Source organism: Ovis canadensis, chromosome 1, assembly GCF_042477335.2.
Source record: "Ovis canadensis isolate MfBH-ARS-UI-01 breed Bighorn chromosome 1, ARS-UI_OviCan_v2, whole genome shotgun sequence".
Taxonomy (NCBI): Eukaryota; Metazoa; Chordata; class Mammalia; order Artiodactyla; family Bovidae; genus Ovis; species Ovis canadensis.
Window position 1 is genome coordinate 188,673,686 of NC_091245.1, and position 19,150 is coordinate 188,692,835.

Genomic DNA, 19,150 nt, shown 5'->3' on the forward strand with positions numbered 1-19,150 from the left:
GTGTATGTTTTCTTTGGAAAAATGTCTTTTAAGACACTCTGCATATTTTTTAAAATTAGATTTTTTTTATATTGAGTTGTATAAGTTCTTTACATATTTTGGATATCACCTTATGGGATATGTCATTTGCAAATATCTTCTCCCATTCAAAGGACAGTATTTTCTTTTATTATAGATTTCCTGGGTTTAGGATAATATAGTTACTAATGTTAGGGCTAGTATTTAGAGATCTGTAGGACGAGGAAAGGGAATGAACTATCCCATGTACGTTTGTGTGCAGGGTTACTCATTCAACTAACACATTTCAGGATGCTATTGTAACAAGCACATCTGGTGAGGCCTCGTGCGTCACTAGTTGTTATAAAAGATAAAATACCTCTTTGTGTGCTTTATTGCTCATGGACCTATCACTTTTTATAAGTTTTATTTTCAGACTATGTAGCAAGTATAGAAAAAAGAAGAAAAAAATCACCTGAAGAGCACTACTGTCAGCATGCAGATTTAATATCATAAGTAGAGTTTTTCTATAAGGAGGTTGTTATTGTGAACATATACATGTGCGTGTGTGCTCAGCCCCTCAGTCGTGTCCGACTCTTTGTGACCCCATGGACTGTAGCCCGCCAGGCTTCTCCGTCCATAGGATTTTCCAGGCAAGAATACTGGAGTGGGCTGCCATTCCCTTCTTCAGGGGATCTTCCCAACCCAGGGATAGAACCCAAGTCTCCTGCATCTCCTGCACTGTCAGGCAGATTCTTTTACCACTAGCGCCACCTGGGAAGTGCCCTGGTAGCTTAGACGGTAAAGCACCCGCCTGCAATGCAGGAGACCCAGGACAGATCCCTGGGTAGGGAAGATCCCCGGGAGAAGGGAATGGATACCTACTCCAGTATTCTTGCCTGGAGAATCCCACAGACAGAGGAGCCTGGCGGGCTACAGTCCATGGGCTCGCAAAGAGTCGGACTGAGTGACGCAATGCAGGTACTTAAAAAAAAAAAGAAACATAAGCCTTTGCTTACACAGCTGGTTTTGTCTGAAATATTCTACCCAGCCTCTCCTTCTAGTTCCCCTCTCCTGTTGGCCTGATGAATTAACCTTTCAAGACTCAGCATCATTCTATACAGAAAGTCTTTTCATATTCCATACAGGCAGAACTAAGCACATCATTCATCATCCTCTGCAACTCCACTTTTCATGCTCCCATACAGCACTTAAAATGCACTATTATATTTGCTTGTTTAGATTTTATTCTTGCTGCTTAATTTTAAGTTCTTTGAGGCCTGGGACTGGTTTTACTCATTTTTTATTTCTAGTACAAAGAATAGGGTCTCAATTAGTACTTCTTTATTGGCTAAAAATTTCCATGTTCTTACAGAATCTTCAGAAACATTTTCAATGTCTCCAAGTTCAGAGAGTAGACATAATGATTTATTTAAACATTTTCTCATTATTAGATATTAGGGTGCTTTGAACTTTTCACTATACTAAGAAAAGGTTTGTTTAAACTTTTGTTTAAAATTAAAAGTATTTTGTTAGTATACCTTCCAAGAAATGAAATTAACATGTAAAAGGAAACCAACATTTAAAGTTCTTGATATACACTGACAACTTGTATCTGGTTACTCTGCCACCAGCCATATACACAAGCCCGCAGGTCTTACTGCACCTCAACAGTGTGCAGTTGCTTTTTCATCTTTGTTAGTTTATAAGAGGAAAAAAAGTGACATTTTTGTTTTAGTATGCGTTTGTTTACCTTCTGGTAAAGATACACATTATGATCATCTTTGCAAGCCAGTTGCTTTTCCTCTCTTATTAATTATCTATTGACATGCTCTACCCATTTATCTACTGGGTTTTAGTGACCTCTTCATATAGTAAGAACCAAACATATTCTCAGATTTCCCTTTCATTTATTATTTTTATATAGAAGCAAGGAAGACTTTTGAATACTCAAACTGAGCTTTGTCTTTTATTCATCGCATTGCGTTTGCATATGCCTTTAGGGCATATTGTTGATTTTTGTGTTTGCAAGTAGGCTTGTTTATGTTGGAGGCACATAGCTAGGCATTTAGTTATCAGCTTGATACAAGGCTTGAATTTCAAGTTAAGTTTAACTCTGTCAGAGTAGACATTTCTATGCAATAATATTGTGTAGCTCTCCATGAATTAACTTTTGGGTATTTTCGGTGACAAGAGTTAGCTAACACGGGATGAACTTTACACAGTAAGAACAACTTAAGAGCCAAGAATAGTGGCTAACTTTAAGAATTTAAGGAGGTTCTAATTCTATGTTTTCATCAATAGAACTAACTTAGATCAAAAGAATGCACTTGATTTGCTGGGTAAAAAAGTTCAGTATAATCAAATAAATGCCAGGGCCAAACAGAGTTGGTAATGTGTTAAGATCATTCCTTATACCAAAGGAACAAAGAGAAAAGAGTATGTGCATGTTAGATTTTCAGGATTCCTTACTCAATTATCAAGTGACTCTACAGGATACAAACAGATTTCTAAATCCAGTCATTCCTTTATATATTTGTGAAACCCTCAAAATTTCACAGGAAAAATACGCCTTTATTCAAAAATAAACTTTGAAGTTTAAATACAAAGGCAGATGAAGTGTAAAAAGTATATACTAATCTGTCAGATAGCATATCACTGTTAAAAGGGAACTATAAAAAGACAAGAACTGACTTTGCAAATAAAGCCTAACTTCAGTGAATGTGTGACAGGATCAATCACTTTTCTGGTGGGTATGGCTATGTCTTCTGTTTTACAACTAAACTATAAGAATAATTTTAAAAAGCTTTCTATTGATAATTGCCTGATCACATTTCCACATTTAATAGAGCAGCCAATCTCATGGAGAGCTACACAATCAATGCCTTGATTCCACAGATATATCCCTACCACTTAACTCACTGCTTTGTGTAATAGGTGTTTAAAAATTGGGGTAGGGGAATGGACAGTTTGCACAAGATGTCAGCATGAAGGGGTTGCTACATGCAGTAGAAAGGGAATTAAAAAATGAGAGACAGCACCACCCACTTTTACGTGTCAAGCTAAAAATGACATAAACTGGATTATGTTCACAGGGTTTCATCATGCAACTTTCTGAAGGGAATATTAAATAATGCTCTCTGTAAAATATTTTGTAATACAAAATAATCTTCAGGTAATCTGAAAAGGTACTCAAACTCCTCCCCATGGCAATTTTACTCCATTTGGTAAGGCTCATTTTCAAGCTCTTTGGAGTATGTCCTCTCCACCTCCAAGCATCTGACACAATGTTTTTGCTCATAGCAAATATCCAAAGGTCAACTTAGAAAAGTACATCTATGATATGCACCAGGCTGCCCTAGTGGCTCAGAGGTAAAGAATCTGTCTGCAATGCAGGAGATGCAAGAGATGCGGGTTTGATCCCTGGGTCGGGAAGATCCCCTGGGGTAGGGAATGGCAAACCATTCCAGTATGTTTGCCTGGGAAATCCCACAGACAGAGAAGCCTGGTGGGCCACACACAGTCCACCGGGGTAGTAAGGGTCGGACACGACTTATCGACTACACCACCACCACCACCTCCACCACCTCCTGAAAAGCAAGGTTGTCATCTATTCCAAGTTTTTACGAAGATTAGGAATGGAGGCTAGGAGAAACAGAAAGATAGTGAAGGGGAGAGAGAAACACAGACTTCAATTCCAGTTCTCAAGTGTCCAAGGTAAGAATTTTAACACTAGGATTAAGCTGGGCTCAGCATTGTTCTAGCTGCTTCACAATATGGCCTCTATCTTAAATTTTCTATTTCTTACAGCCTAGATCCAACCAGTCCATTCTAAAGATCAGTACTCGGTGTTCTTTGGAAGGAATGATGCTAAAGCTGAAACTCCAGTACTTTGGCCACCTCATGCGAAGAGTTGACTCATTGGAAAAGACTCTGATGCTGGGAGGGATTGGGGGCAAGAGGAAAAGGGGACGGCAGAGGATGAGATGACTGGATGGCATCACCGACTCGATGGACATGAGTTTGAGTGAACTCCGAGAGTTGGTGATGGACAGGAGGCCTGGCGTGCTGCGATTCATGGGGTCGCAAGGAGTCGGACACGACTGAGCGACTGAACTAGAACTAGCACATAATAGGTTTTCAGTTAAGATTAAAGAGAACGAAAAAAAGAGAAGTGCAGCTGAAAGTAAAACAAGACTACCACCTGTTATTTTATGAAATAGTATGGGTTGGTGTTTTAGATACGTGGACTTGCAGCTCAAACCAGTTCTGTCATTTACAAAGTAAAAACCATAAATCATACATCTCTCCACCTCGCTTTTATCATTTGTAAAATGGTATAATAGGACTGATCTCGGGATTAAATGAGTTAATACCTGCAAAGTTTGGAACAGTGTCAATAATACTTGGAACAGTGTCATTCTTCCTAATGCATGTTTGATTTCCTTAACTAAAATCTCCCAAAGGCATCTGCGCTTGTCTCAGCCCGGCGCTCAATTCAACACTCAGTATCTGCGCATCTTGCCCTGGAAACCGACGTAGAAACCTGCGAAAGCAGAGAAAAGGCCCCGGGTCCGCGGCCCCCACCCGGACGACGCTGCCGCTCCGTTAAATTGAGCAAAGTCCTCTGGGAAGTGTAGTCTTTAAGACTTAAGAAGGAATTCAGCCACGAGCCGAAATCAGTTAGTCGGTGGCTGGATGGAGGGAGAGTGAAAGGGGAGGATTTTCGGATAACTCAAAAGTGTCGGGAGCCCCAGGGTTGTGTTAAGACGCTCACCTGAGTCTCCCAAAACCAGTACCTTCACTCGATCCAGGGACGCCATCTTGTCATCGCCTTCCTGAGGTTAACGCCTACTCCGGGATTATAGGCCAATCAGAGCTGGGTTTGAAAGGCAGTGCCTTCAATGTTATTGGCCAATAGGAGCGTGACTCTTGATTGAAGGCCTCGCTGTGCCGATTGGCCCTCCTAGTTGAAAGTAGCGGGTGGTTTCTAAAGCTGGTCGCAGGAATAAAGCGTTTTCTTTGACGCACAAGTGGCGTGGCTCGGATAAGCCGGTAGTTGAGGCGCTGAGGGAAGCTGTAGTGGGAGTGTTCGAGGATTCGCTTTGGTAAACCTTGTTCCCTGTTTCTCGGTTTCCTGGCCAGGCGCCGCCTCTTAGGGTGCCTTCTCTTTTTCGCTCCTTTCTTGGCTATCCTCCTCCCCCTTAGCTACTCTCTTGATTCGATTCTCTTCTTGGTCTTCCAAAGAACCAGTGACCGCGGAGCGGCCCATGTGCGACCTCGGGTAGGACGGGCTTGACTGCGCCGAGTGTGTCCTCAGCTGATAGAGTCCTAGGGAATTTAGGGTGTCGGGGTGTCACAGTGGGGAGGAGGAGAACGTTACCTGGCGCGTGGAGGCCAACTGATCCGGAGGTTTCGCGGTATTGTGCCACTTTATGTACGAAGGCATGGAGAGTACCGTGAAATGTGGCAACCGAGAAAGCCAGTTGGGTGTGTAAATCCAAGTTTTTCTGGAACTGGAATAGAAGTAAACTGAAATAATCTGACAGGACTCCCTACATCCACTCCTTCCATTTTTTCTTTTACACGCTGCAGTCAGCATAAGCCCTTAAAAACACGAATTTGATGCTGTCGCCTCCTGTTTAAAACCATTTGAAGTTTAAGAAGAGGATTTCCAATACCCTGTCTTTTTCTACTCTGGAAGCCGCAGTAAAGGAAGTGAATTGAGGGGAAGCTGGGTAGGCATATTTGAAGAACAGGTGCTTAGCCGACCTATTGAAAGTTTTGTGGGGCACTTGACCAGCTGTGGCACATGCTGGAAAGTCAGTGGTGGACAAGATCAAGCCCCTGGTCTCCGAGGTAGATATGGAGAAAGTATGTTCACTATATTCTGTTCACTGTAAAAAAATGAGGGGAGAGAACTGTGGGAACTTGGGAAAGGGGGCTCATTTAATCTGCTAAGGGGAACCTGAGACGGTGTCTCTGAGGAAATGTCACTCAACATGTGAAGGATTGTTAGGAGAAGGGACTTTGGGCTTAGCTGTGGGGGCATAGAGAACAGCATGTGCAAAGGCCTGGAAGCGGGGAACGCATGTATGGCTGGTGGAATTGGAGAATGCCTGGAAATGAGACTGAGGAGGATAGACCAAGTGCGAAGAGTGCATTCATTTCATCTTTGTTTCTCCACCTCTGTGCCCAGTGTTTGTATGATTGTAATACATATGGTTCAAAAACAGAACCAACTTACCTTTGGGGCTCTGGGCTGGGTAGGGTCATAGGTGAGGCTGAGAGGTAACTGATGAACTCTGAGGCTAAAAAAAGAGAAGCATGGGCTGGTCCCCAGAGGTCACACACTCAGAAGTCAACAGAGGCCAATCCAACTCCTTCCCTGTTTAGAAGTGTCAACTGCTCTTTGTTTCTATGTGGGAACATGGTCACATTTTCCCCCTCAGATGTTTCCAATTTTCAAGACTCTGAAAATTGAAATCTCATGATTTTTAATTGTTGACCAGTAATTCAGAAAATTTTCAAAACGTTCTTTGAATCAAGTGATGTGGTAGATGTTGCCAGTTTGAGACCTCTGACCTCAGTATTATGAAATCCAGAGATTGAGGAGATTCAGTATAATTAGGTGAGTAGAGGCGACTTAGCAGGAGCAGAGGCAGTTAGGGGAGAACACATGGTCAGGAAGGAGGATTTTAGAATGTAGAGATTTTGAACAAGGTGATTCTTTGCTGAGCTCCAGTTTCATTTGTCCAGTTACCTCCTGGGTGTCTTCACAGTAATATCCTGTGGTATTTCCTCAAAGACAAGCAGCTAACACTGATTGCTTCATTTCTTCCAAATCTGTTTCTCTTCAGGTGGTAATGTACTTCTCATAGTAGTACTTTTTTCTTCCAGTTACAGTGGCTTAAAATGAATAGCTGTATTTTATTGTTTAATAGGTATAATGTTTCAGTTTTACAGGATGAAAAGAGTTTGGAAGTGGTTGGTGATGATAGGTGGATAACATCAAGAATGTATTTAACATTACTGAACTATTACTTAAAAATGCTTAACTGGTAACTTTTGTTATGTATATTTTATCGCTATTAAAAAACTGGGGGGAAAACCCCAAATAGCTATTAAAAATTTTAAAAATACTCGATTTCCAGTATATTATTGGAATATATTATTGGGGCCTTTTGATTTTGTTTCTCTAATAAGTTTCATTCATCCTGTCCTCTGGTAATTTCTTCTCTTCTGTAGTATAAGTCTGATGACTATAGCTTTTAATATCAGTACTTCCATATAAATTGTCTCATTTAATCTCACACATCAATGCTATGAGGAAGGCACTGTTAATCTGATGAAATGGAGGCTGAGAATTTTCCAGGGTCATAGGCTAAGAAATGGTGGAACTGGGATTCAAAGCCTAAATCTATTGGAGTCCTCATGTCACTCCCTTTTTCAAATCTTTAGTGCACCCTGTGATGTTTCAGGCAAAAGTAACAGACTGAATGATAAGTAGTACAGGGTTCTTCCTATGTGCGATGTGCTTTAGTGGCGGTGTGTAGTAGCCAGGTACCCAGTTTGTTGGTGGCAGTAGTCACGGACTTATTCTGTATATTTGTCACCTAAGGAGCTTTAAAAAAAATCAGTATGATGCTTAATCTGGCCCTCCCAGACCAGCTAAAACAATCTCTGGGAATGGGTCCAGAGTGGATATTTTTAAATGCTCCCTGGGTGATTTGGCTTTACAGCCAGGGTTGAGCGTTGTTGGCCTGGAAATGGAGTATATGGGGTAGAAGGTCAGGGAGGGGAATACAATAGTAGGAAATAATACTAGAAAAATAGGTTATCTTCATATTTGTCTGAGATCCTTTGGTCTGTTTCTGAAACCACATACTATGTTCTGCCAGTTGTTGAGCATGTAAAACATAACCCCCAAAAGTAGGTTCAAGTACAACATATAGACCAAATTGGAAAGGAGAACAAAATACGTCTCTTAGTATATTATGATACTGCTTTGGTGTGGGCCCAGACACTTGCTTGGCCTCCTTAAGCCTTGGAATGACAGAAAGCCTCAAGGACCACAAGTTTGAATCTAGGTGCTACTTTGTTATCTCTTATATTTATTCATGCCTGAGTATTTATAATCCAAAATAAATATTATAACTATTCCCTTTTATTTTTCCTTTATTACAGGTCAGGTATTATATCCCTTCCCCTGTATGTGTATGTTATTGGCTATTTAGAAATACCTTTATAGTACTGTGGATATAAATATATTTCTTATAAAAAGGTATTAAATCTAATAAGGTTAATAACTACTGATTTTAAATAAAAGGGTCAGGAGAAACTAGTATTAATAACAGTATGATTCCCTATTGAAACAGTTCAATAGGATGTCTGTTAGAAATTTTCTTGTAGTGTAGGGACACATTAAATTGATATTCAAGCACTTTATTAACAAGTGCTTTCTAAGCACGTTGGACTTTCCTGGTGGCTCAGATGGTAAAGCATCTGCCCACTATGCGGGAGACCCAGGTTTGATCCCTGGGTCGGGAAGATCCGCTGGAGAAGGAAATGGCAATCCACTCCAGTAATCTTGCCTGGAAAATCCCATGGACGGAGGAGCGTGGTAGGCTACAGTCCATGGGGTTGCAAAGAGTCGGACACGACTGAGTGACTTCACTTTTTTCACTCTAAGCACATTACATTCTCATTAATTCACCACAACCTCATTGAGGCAGTTGATATTATCCTTATTTCTCAGGGAGTAAAGTGTGCCTTGAAGTTGTTAAGGAATTTGCTTAGAGTCACACAGCCACAAATTCAAATCCCAGGCTCTTTAACAATCACATGGAAGTCTAGTTTATGCCGGTTTGGGCTTCTAGAAGACCGTACTCTGGGTACAGTTAGCTTCTGCTTGTCCTGCAGGGGATCCAGTATTTAAGGATATCTTGGTCTTTGTTGTTGTTTTTAAGAACTGTATAGCATTTGCTTATTTGGTCATTTATCTTTTCAAGGTTGGTAAAGTGGTATGTAGTTGTTCATTTCTTTCAGATTTTTAACAGTAATTTTGCCAGTCCCCCCAACTGGTCATTATTTAGGTGTTTTATTGGTTTCTTATGAGTTTATTATGAGAGCATGACTGTGTAGAACATCCTACAATCTATCCTGGTAGAAAAATTTTACTCAAGAAATAAAGACACTTAAAAGAGTATGCTAACTGCTAACTAAGTTTCTCAGGGTTTTTTTTCCCCCAGCATTCCCAAAGATGTGTAGCTTTAAGAATAATGAATGAGACTTTATTTAGCCTTTTTGTGTTTCCCTTTCTGAAATAAAGTGGGTTTGATACAATATATCATTGTATCATTGCTATAAATAATGTTGCTTTTTGGAATTAAACACTCTGTAGGTCATGAAAATAACCATTTAAGAAATATGTCAAGCTTTTTATGTGTAATCTTTTGTGTACTCTAAAGGAATATCTTGTTCTCTTGTTACATGCTTGGGCATTATAAGTCTTTTAAAAACAACATTTTGAGTACTATTGTGGTACTCCAAGAATACTGGTTATCAGCTACTTAATGGGTTGATTATTTTAGATTTAAAATGATTGCTTTGTCCGTATTCTAGATAATTTTCTCTCTCTCTCTTTTTTTTTTTTCTGACCGTACATTTGAAATTGAAGTTTGCTGCTAAAGATGGCAGATCCAGATGTCCTCACTGAGGTTCCTGCAGCATTGAAGCGGCTAGCAAAGTACGTGATCCGGGGATTTTATGGCATTGAGCATGCTTTGGCCTTGGACATCTTGATCCGAAACCCCTGTGTGAAAGAGGAGGACATGCTGGAGCTTCTCAAATTTGATCGGAAGCAACTTCGATCAGTCTTGAATAATTTAAAGGGAGACAAGTTCATCAAGTGCAGAATGAGGGTAGAGACTGCTGCAGATGGGAAAACCACTCGCCACAACTACTACTTCATCAATTATCGTACTCTTGTTAATGTGGTAAAATATAAATTGGACCACATGAGAAGGAGGATTGAAACTGATGAGAGAGATTCCACCAACCGGGCTTCCTTCAAATGTCCTGTCTGTAGTAGTACTTTTACAGACTTAGAAGCTAATCAGCTCTTTGATCCCATGACAGGTGAGATTTTTCCAGTTAATGAATCTTTCTTTTAAGTAACTTTTTAGAATAAAGTGTATATCCTTTATCTTAAATTGATTTACATAGTTTTTAAACTGATTATATGTATCATTGTGTGCTCAGTTGTGTCCAACTCTTTGTGGCCCCATGGACTGTAGCCTGTCTGGCTCCTCTGTCCATGGGATTTCCCAGGCAAGCATACTGGAGTGGGTTGCCATTCCCTACTTCAGAGGATCTTCCTGACCCAGAGATCAAACTCTCACCTTTTGCATCTCCTGCACTGACAGGAGAATTCTTTACTACTAGCGCCACCTGGGAAGCTCTGTAGTGTAGTATAGTATAGTATAGTATAGTAAAGTGAAGTCGCTTAGTCGTGTCCAACTCTTTGCGACCCCGTGAACTGTAGCCTACCAGGCTTCTCTGTCCATGGGATTCTCCAGGCAAAATTACTGGAGTGGGTTACCATTTCCTTCTCCAGGGGATCTTCCCGACCCAGGGATCGAACCTGGGTCTCCAGCATTGGAGGCAGACGCTTTAACCTCTGAGCCACCAGGGAAGCTATATCATTATAAAAGGGAATATATTGGTGTAAGTAAGCATATAGTCATTCTTAGCCTTAATGTCCAATTTGTCATACTACTTTTAGGAGCTATTGCAAAGCACTTCTCCTTTACAAGGGAATTTACTCATCCATGGACTATTCTTTCACCCATGGCCCTTCCACCTCTCCTTCCACTCCCATCCCTTGTTTACAACTGCAGCCTAATCTGAAGGGTTTACTTTCCCTACCACTTTGAGGCTATTCTGACTTTACTGAGTTTACTTTTGACCTCTTCATTCAACAAATATTTGAGCATTTTCTTGTGCCAATCACTGCCAGACAGTTATAATAAATGCTTATTATTAGTACTTAAATACTTGGTTAGTAGAAATGCAAAGTGCTCTCAGGAGGATATAACTAGGGCAGCTAATCTGGTTTTGGGAAGGCCTCTGAAAGAAATTAAATAGCAGGGGCCTAAAAGATAAGTTAAAGTTAACCAGATGAAAGAAGAGGGAGCACCCTTTCCGCTTAAGTTAACAATATATATTTAGTTTCTTAGCCAGTCATTGATGGAAGAGAATTGTCAACAAGAGTTATAAATTGTTTCATTTCATTAAATACTTAGTTTTAAGGATTTTTCTGATCAACACAGAATTTACAAAACGTGTTTTCTGAAAATACAACGTCTAACATTAACATGAGAAACTTTAAATTGCTGACTTGTATAGTTGTGTTGCTATTTGTAAATTGGAAAATAGACTATAGTTTTACTAATTACTCAGTAGATCAATCTTGTATTAAAAATCTGTAAAAACCTAAGAAAGAATCACTGCTGCTATGTTACATCGTTCCTTTGTTATGACTGAATTCAGAAATACAGGTGACTTTTTCATTCATAGATCTGACTTTAAAATAACTTTCTAAAAATATAATCTAAATTTTTCACATATGAAATGCTTTATTGTAAAAAATATTACAGGTTTGTGAACATGTTTAGTTGTGTATATATTATATATTGTACATTGTAAAGAATTTTTAAAGATTTTTAATGGGTAATAATACCAATATCAATTAAGATTATTAACAAAAAGAGCATGATGGCCTATGACTTTTTCCCTTATCTATCGAGAAGCAATCATTTTGGATGAAAAGTCATTTAAAGAATTCACATTTGTGCTAAATATATAATTTTTTTAAACCTAACTATTTACTTTGAAAGGGCTTGACTAGGAGAGGTCTTAGTTATAAGAAAATCTTAACCATCCTGAGTATTGATGAGTGTACTATAGAGGAAGATTGTAGATTATATCTGGAGCTCTTTAAAATAGACTAGAAAGTCTCATGATTTTTTTGCTGTTGACTGTAACAGATTTCTTAAAGGAGCTCTGGGTTTTGGTTTTGTGATTTTCTGCAGATGTTGGTGTTACAGTGGTCGTCTTCGTCACTCTTGACTGCAGTGGAAGGTGTTATCCAGTCCCTCAGAGGGGGTAATTTAAAGTAATATGCTTCTATTACATTTACTCAATTTGATTCTCATTTAATTTCATGAAAGTTTCTAAAAGGAAGTTATCCCACTGCTTATATATCAGTATTCAGGAGTTTGATTCATGATATCTTCAAATTTTACCTAGGGTTTGTATCTGAAAGAAATTAGTTGTAATTAACAGGTGGTTTGTAGAAGAAGTGACCTAACCAAATACAGTCAAGATTATTTGGGTGAGGGAGTTGAGATAGAGTAGGGAGCATGAAAACCTTTTATAAAAGAGAGCTAAAACTGAAACAGTTGTTTGTGGTCAGTGTGAACAGAGGCCTGTTCTGTTCACTGTATTCTTAATACAGGGGTTATGGTCAGTGTGAAGCTGGAGAGAAGGGGTTCAGCAGAGCAAGAGTAAGTCCCTTTACATTGGTGTCACTCATGGGAAGGTGCCCCGATCAGCCAGCACTAATAGTCAACTTAATTGGCAGTTATGTCTCTTTAGTGAAGCCTGTATGTAACACCATGATTGAAAATTGTTAATCATTGGAGATCCCCATTCTGAGAAAGTACTTGCCTTTTGATTATGATTTTGTTTTTCATTTGACCTTTTCCTTTATGGAAAGAATACGCTGATTGGTGATATTAGACTTCTCAACCTGCTTGTCAGTTTGGTTTTGTTTTGTTTTTCCACTATTAATACCTGGACACCCTCCCTTGTTCTGCTGTATATTCCCTTTAGAAATCTTGGTCTTTTCCCATCTGTTTCCTTCCTGTTTTGCTCAGTATTCATTTCTCTCCCTGTCATTTTGAAGAAGACAAGAAATAAATTTTTGGTATGTGTATCAGAAGAGAAGGAGGGAAGTTTTTCTGCTGTTAATATACTCTATTTGAATTGGTACAGTTTTCATTCTAAGCTAGAGCTGTACAATGCTATTTTATTTCTTGGTTGCTGTTAGAGATTGATGGTATTTCTGACAGTGCTATCTAATGGGCTTCTATTTCCCTTCCCATTTCAACAGTTCTTAGGTTTATACACTGTGATTTATGTTAGTAAATAGGTGGTACTCAGGAATTAGATGAAGCCCTCTAGGTTTTACTTCTTCCCTGATGAAAAGTTCTTAACTGTGTATGGGCAACTCTGCCACTGGACAGAGAGTAGTGACTCCTAGATGAGTATCCAGAAATTCTGGGCTCAGGAAATTGGGTTCAGCAAAAATGGTTTTACCAGGGTTAATTCACATATAAGCCAGTGATTTCTCACTTTCAGTTCAGTTCGGTCACTCAGTTGTGTCCGACTCTTTGTAACCCCATGAATCTCAGCATGCCAGGCCTCCCTGTCCATCACCGTCTCCCAGAGTTCACTCAAACTCACGTCTATCGAGTCGGTGATGCCATCCAGCCATCTCATCCTCTGTCGTCCCCTTCTCCTCCTGCCCCCAATCCCTCCCAGCATTAGAGTCTTTTCCAGTGAGTCAGCTCTTTGCATGAGGTGGCCAAAGTACTGGAGTTTCAGCTTTAGCATCATTCCTTCCAAAGAACACCCAGGGCTGATCTCCTTCAGAATGGACTGGATGGATCTCCTTGCAGTCCAAGGGACTCTCAAGAGTCTTCTCTAACACCACAGTTCAAAAACATCAATTCTTCGGTGCTCAGCTTTTTTCACAGTCCAACTCTCGCATCCATATATGGCCACTGGAAAAACCATAGCCTTGACTAGACAGACCTTTGTTGGCAAAGTAATGTCTCTGCCTTTCAATATGCTGTCTAGGTTGGTCATAACTTTTCTTCCAAGGAGAAACCGTCTTTTAATTTCATGGCTGCAGTCACCATCTGCAGTGATTTTGGAGCCCAAAAAAATAGTCTGACACTGTTTCCACTGTTTCCCTATCTATTTCCCATGAAGTGATGGGACCAGATGCCATGATCTTCGTTTTCTGAATGTTGAGCTTTAAGCCAGCTTTTTCACTCTCCTCTTTCACTTTCATCAAGAGGCTTTTTAGCTCCTCTTCACTTTCTGCCATAAGGGTGGTGTCATCTGTATATCTGAGGTTATTGATATTTCTCCCGGTAATCTTGATTCCAGCTTGTGCTTCTTCCAGCCCAGCATTTCTCATGCTATACTCTGCATATAAGTTAAATAAGCAGGGTTACAATATACAGCCTTGATGTACTCCTTTTCCTATTTGGAACCAGTCTGTTGTTCCATGTCCAGTTCTAACTGTTGCTTCCTGACCTTCATAGAGGTTTCTCAAGAGGCAGGTCAGGTGGTCTGGTATTCCCATTTTTTTCAGAATTGTCCACAGTTTATTGTGATCCACACAGTCATAGGCTTTGGCACAGCCAATAAAGCAGAAATCGATGTTTTTCTGAAACTCTCTTGCTTTTTCGATGATCCAGTGGATGTTGGCAATTTGATCTCTGGTTCCTCTGCCTTTTCTAAAACCAGCTTGAACATCTGGAAGTTCACGGTTCACATATTGCTAAATCTTGGCTTGGAGAATTTTGAGCATTACTTGACTAGCATGTGAGATGAGTGCAATTGTGCAGTAGTTTGAGCTTTCTTTGGCATTGCCTTTCTTTGGGATTGGAATGAAAACTGACCTCTTCCAGTCCTGTGGCCACTGCTGAGTTTTCCAAATTTGCTGGCATATTGAGTGCAGCACTTTCACAGCATCCTCTCCCTCCCCCATTTCTTTTTCCTAAAGAGTGTAGACTCTTTCCATACTTTCCACTTAGATTCTTCCTTTGGTGTTCTGGGGTTGAACTCCAAAATTTTGATGCTTGATATGTTTAAAGTGAAAGTGAAGTCACTCAGTCGTGTCCGACTCTTTATGACCCCATGGACTGTAGCCTACCAGACCTCTCCATCCATGGGATTTTCCAGGCAAGAGTATTGGAGTGGGTTGCCATTTCCTTCTCCAATAGCTAATTTTATTAAAATGGAATAGTCTAGCTTTTGCCCAATAGTCCCTGGTTTCAGAAACTTAATCAGACAAAACCAGTTGTTTTCTTTCCTGAAATATGGGACTCTTCTGTAATGAAAACAAATGTAGCATGGCATTAAACCCCATCAATCAGCAAAATACCGTCTTGCGGTTCATAAATGCATATTTTAGATTTAGCAAGCCTCTGACCATGAGGATAGACTTAGCATTTCTACTTTGCAGTCTCAACCACCATGATATTGTTAATGATGCTTGTAAGTTAAATTCAGCAACATGTTTCCTAGAAGGGAGGGGGAGACTATATTTTCTTTTTAGATGTTAAAAGTTAGATGATATGGAAATATTTTTCATTTCTAATTTAAAAATTACATAGCCATAGTGCCAGAAAAAGTTCTGAAGAGAAAAAGGTTACCTCAGCACCACCAGCCTTTTGTGTATTATCTCATCTCTTGGTTTCTTAATGCAGCAACTCTCCTGTTTCTCTCTAGTGTTCTAAATGTGTTTTTAGGTGTGATTTTTCTCCCATATTTTCCTTTCCAGTCCTTTGGGGCACTTTTATTGTTCTTGTTTTTGGCTGATATAGATTGACACTTTAAGTATTTTTGTGCATATAGCCTTTTATTCTTGTTTTTAAGTTTTTCCTTAAGAGGAATTCTTAGCAATGGGAATACTATTAAAAAAAGTTTAAAAAGTTGAAAAAATAAGTTAAAATTATTGTTAAATAATTGAAATTAAGAAAGTTAAAAGTTAATAAGTTAAAAAATATAGTTTTATAACTTATGTAAAGGCATATACGAATAGTTGTATTGGGGGTTGGCTAAAATTGCTAGGTGTTTGGGTTAGAAATAGTTAGTGAAGCCCCTATTACTGAATTCAACTAGAGATGGGGGGGTGTCCCATATTAAATAAACTTTGAAATAAGTTAAGTTTTTAAAGAAGAATCTTATAAATGAGTGTTTAATACAGTCTTATAAATAGGAGCTTAGAGATTATCTAGTTCAACTCATCAAATGTGTGTGTGGGTATATATACTCATGTCTTTATTGTATTCTAGAGGATATTTCGAAGTAATAAATAAATGTAGGGCTATTTCTGGAATGTTTTAGATTGCGTGTATTGGAGATACAGTAGCTTTCATGGGGATTCACCTTTTCTGTGGCTCCTTGGAAAAGACTTAAGTGTCAGAGTTTAGGATTAGTGTAAAAGAGATGGACATGAGTTTGAGTGAACTCCAGGAGTTGATGGACAGGGAGGCCTGGTGTGCTGCAATTCATGGGGTCGCAAAGAGTCAGACACAACTGAGCGACTGAACTGAACTGAAAAGAAGTCTTTAATAATTAAACTAAAGTGTTTAATGAATAACTCTTAAAAATAGCCAACAGTGGAAACGGACCTCTTCCAGTGGTTAGTTTTTAGTCATTCAGAATATTCAAGTAAACTCCTTTTCTTCTTGGGATATTAATTTCTAAGTTTGGGGTTAAATCATGAGTCCCTCCTTCCTTTGTGACTGTAGGTATGCTTTTTGACTTAGATAGATCAGTTTCCTGATTCCTACATCATTGAACTTCCTCTGCAGCTCCTTTAACATTTTAAAGCTGTTAGAGTCCTGTTTTAGTGAGCCTGTTCAAGACTTGTTCGCTTGTGTCCTGCTTGGTTCATGTCTGACTCTGCATCTCCTTGGACTGTAGTCCATCAGGTTACTCTGTCCATTGTATTTTCCAGGCAAGAGTACAGGAGAGGGTTGCCGTTTCCTTCTGCAGGGGATCTTCCCAACCCAGGGCTCAAACCCTAGTCTCCTGCATTGACAGGCAGATTCTTTACCACTGAGCCACCAGGAAGCCCCAAGACTTGTTGCCTTCATGATTACTAACTTCATAGAGCAGGCTGCTGTTTCCTCTCTTCACCTCTTTCTGCTTAAGACAAGATGTCTGATAAGCAGTGTGTTCAATTCCTGAAATGCTAAAAACACAAACAAACATAAAGAGGAATCTTTCTAGGATTGCTTTGCTCAGTTGCTGATTTGGAATCTTTGCTCGGGATGGGTTCATTAGAAAATTATACTGGGAAGCTCAGAGGTGTGAACTGGGGGAGATTGGTGATGGGGCCAAACGAAGGTGTTATTAGAGTAAGTAAGGAATAAGTGTCTTCTTTTACCCTTAACTTTTCACCAAAACCTTTAGGGCTGATATTTTAAAAAATCTGTTTAAGGGTTTGAAAACTTTAAAAAAATTATCTGTGATTTATCTTTTTTGTATTTTGATGCTTTTTTGTATTTTACATAGGAGCAAACTCATTTGTGAAGAGTTGCTTTTTAGTTTTGATGCTGGTCTTTCAAATAGTCATATCAAAACAAGATACTTTTTTGCCTGCTCACGGTATGTTAAGATAAATTCGATTTAGGCCTAATTCAGAGAATATATTATAAACTTCCTTTAGTTTTCACTCAAACACTACACTTCAATTTATTGTTTTCTTTCCCAGGCGTAGTATATTTTTCCCCTTTTATAATGAGTTCCAGAATCTAGGAATGATGCATGATTAGACCAAATCTAGATGTGTTGATTTAAGGAAAGACAGAAGCCAATTTGATTGATTGAATTGAAGTTTTGGGGGTGGAATTATATTGTGTACATCATTAATATATTTGAGATCTTCTGAATTTAAAAACATATTAAATCTGCTTTAGTTTTTTTTTTCCTTTTTCATGCAAATGAATGAATATTTTACAGTGTAACTTATATGTTCTGCAGTAGATTGCTGAAGTCTGGTTTTTCAAATTCAATTTTATTATAGGTAAAATAATTGTATAAAATATATAACTATGCTCCTCTCATGTCTGTTACTATTTTATAATAGCAATTCCTTTTTTCATGCACATACCCTTCTCCAGTTATACTGAAAAAATTTGCTTTATGAAAGAAGTTTGGAAATTAGAATAAACGGTAACTTTTTGAGACTTCAGTATTTGGTGTAACATTTTAACAGATATACCCATTAACATTTTGAGTTATAAAGGTTTTAGCAAAGGACTTGATAGTGCTTTCAAAGAATATCCCAAGGATGATTGTACAACTTTCATGTATTAAGAGGTAGTTAGTTGAGTGTGTTTGGAGATTCAAAATAACATTTGTTTTCTTTCTTCTAAAAGTAAATAATTAATATATGAATGTAAACTTGTTAAACACTCAAAATATATAGACTAAAATGGCCAACCTAGTTTTTCTTCCTCTCCTACTCAACCCAGTCCCTGCTCTTTCCACCTTTCTCTGTGTTGACAATTGGTAAGTTTTATGATTATATAAAGTTTTACTTTATATACCCAAGTCTACCCCACCCTCCCTCCTCCATAAGCTAAATCTGAGAAAGCAAGTGAATTTTTCTTTTTTGACAGGAAAATAGGATTTATTTGTGGGCGTGAATAAGGAAGGGAAAGCGCCAAGGCTCTTGTGAGTGCAAGGCCCTCCATTTTTCCAGGGAACCACGATTAGGGTTGTATTGACCCCATAGCCGTCTGGAATGAGCCACTTTTCTGCCACCATGTTTTCAAATTCATCTGCATTAAACTTAGTAAATCTCTAGTCTTTGGAGATGTGGATCTTCTGGCAGCCAGGGATCTTGAACTTGGCCCTGAATAGGGCCTCAATCACATGCCCCTTCTTCTGCAGCTTGGTGCAGATAGACAGTATGACTTGGTCAGTGTGGACCCTAGTCACTGTGCCCTGGGGATTTCCAAAGGCAGTACATACTTGTCTGGGACAGCATGCCAGACATGAATGTCCACTGGAAAAGGCTGTCTCTAGGGTCCCTTAGGGTAACCCATATATGCAGCACACTATATACACTACCAGGGACGGTGCTGTTTGCAGCCACTGTACATCAGACCTCCATGGGGAAAGTGATAGTTAATGAAATATTTTTGTTATTGTAACAGCTGTGGTTATTAATGCTTGACCAACTTAGGTTCATATTGTAAGGGTATTTCAGAGCACTTATTATTAATGCATTGAGTCTTTTTTTTTTGCATGATCAGTGTGTTCAGTGGCTATGTCA

At 39.1% G+C, this 19,150-nt stretch overlaps 2 protein-coding genes and 2 non-coding genes across 10 annotated transcripts in view; 1 reads left to right on the top strand and 3 right to left on the bottom strand.

The window, feature by feature from the left end:
- Window positions 1-5,405, bottom strand: part of RABL3 (RAB, member of RAS oncogene family like 3) — a 38,313-nt gene extending 32,908 nt beyond the window's left edge. Inside the window, exon 1 of the mRNA XM_069555193.1 lies at window positions 4,775-5,405. Within this exon, the coding sequence (XP_069411294.1) occupies window positions 4,775-4,820 (46 nt within the window). The 5' untranslated portion in view covers window positions 4,821-5,405. The remainder of the gene's footprint in view (window positions 1-4,774) is intronic.
- Window positions 4,932-19,150, top strand: part of GTF2E1 (general transcription factor IIE subunit 1) — a 97,896-nt gene continuing 83,677 nt past the window's right edge. For 2 of the 7 annotated variants that reach the window (XM_069554874.1, XM_069554885.1), the window contains exons 1-2: window positions 5,077-5,281; window positions 9,677-10,137. In XM_069554874.1, the coding sequence (XP_069410975.1) occupies window positions 5,268-5,281; window positions 9,677-10,137 (475 nt within the window). In that variant the 5' untranslated portion in view covers window positions 5,077-5,267. Of the gene's footprint in view, window positions 5,872-9,676; window positions 10,138-19,150 lie in introns of all 7 variants that reach the window. The other 5 variants (XM_069554911.1, XM_069554920.1, XM_069554899.1 and 2 more) reach the window with 5 other exon arrangements.
- TRNAW-CCA (transfer RNA tryptophan (anticodon CCA)) lies at window positions 10,622-10,693 on the bottom strand. Its single transcript has one exon. It is a non-coding gene; the product is annotated as a tRNA-Trp (tRNA).
- LOC138431615 (small nucleolar RNA SNORA70) lies at window positions 18,889-19,025 on the bottom strand. The gene has a single exon (XR_011253769.1). It is a non-coding gene; the product is annotated as a small nucleolar RNA SNORA70 (small nucleolar RNA).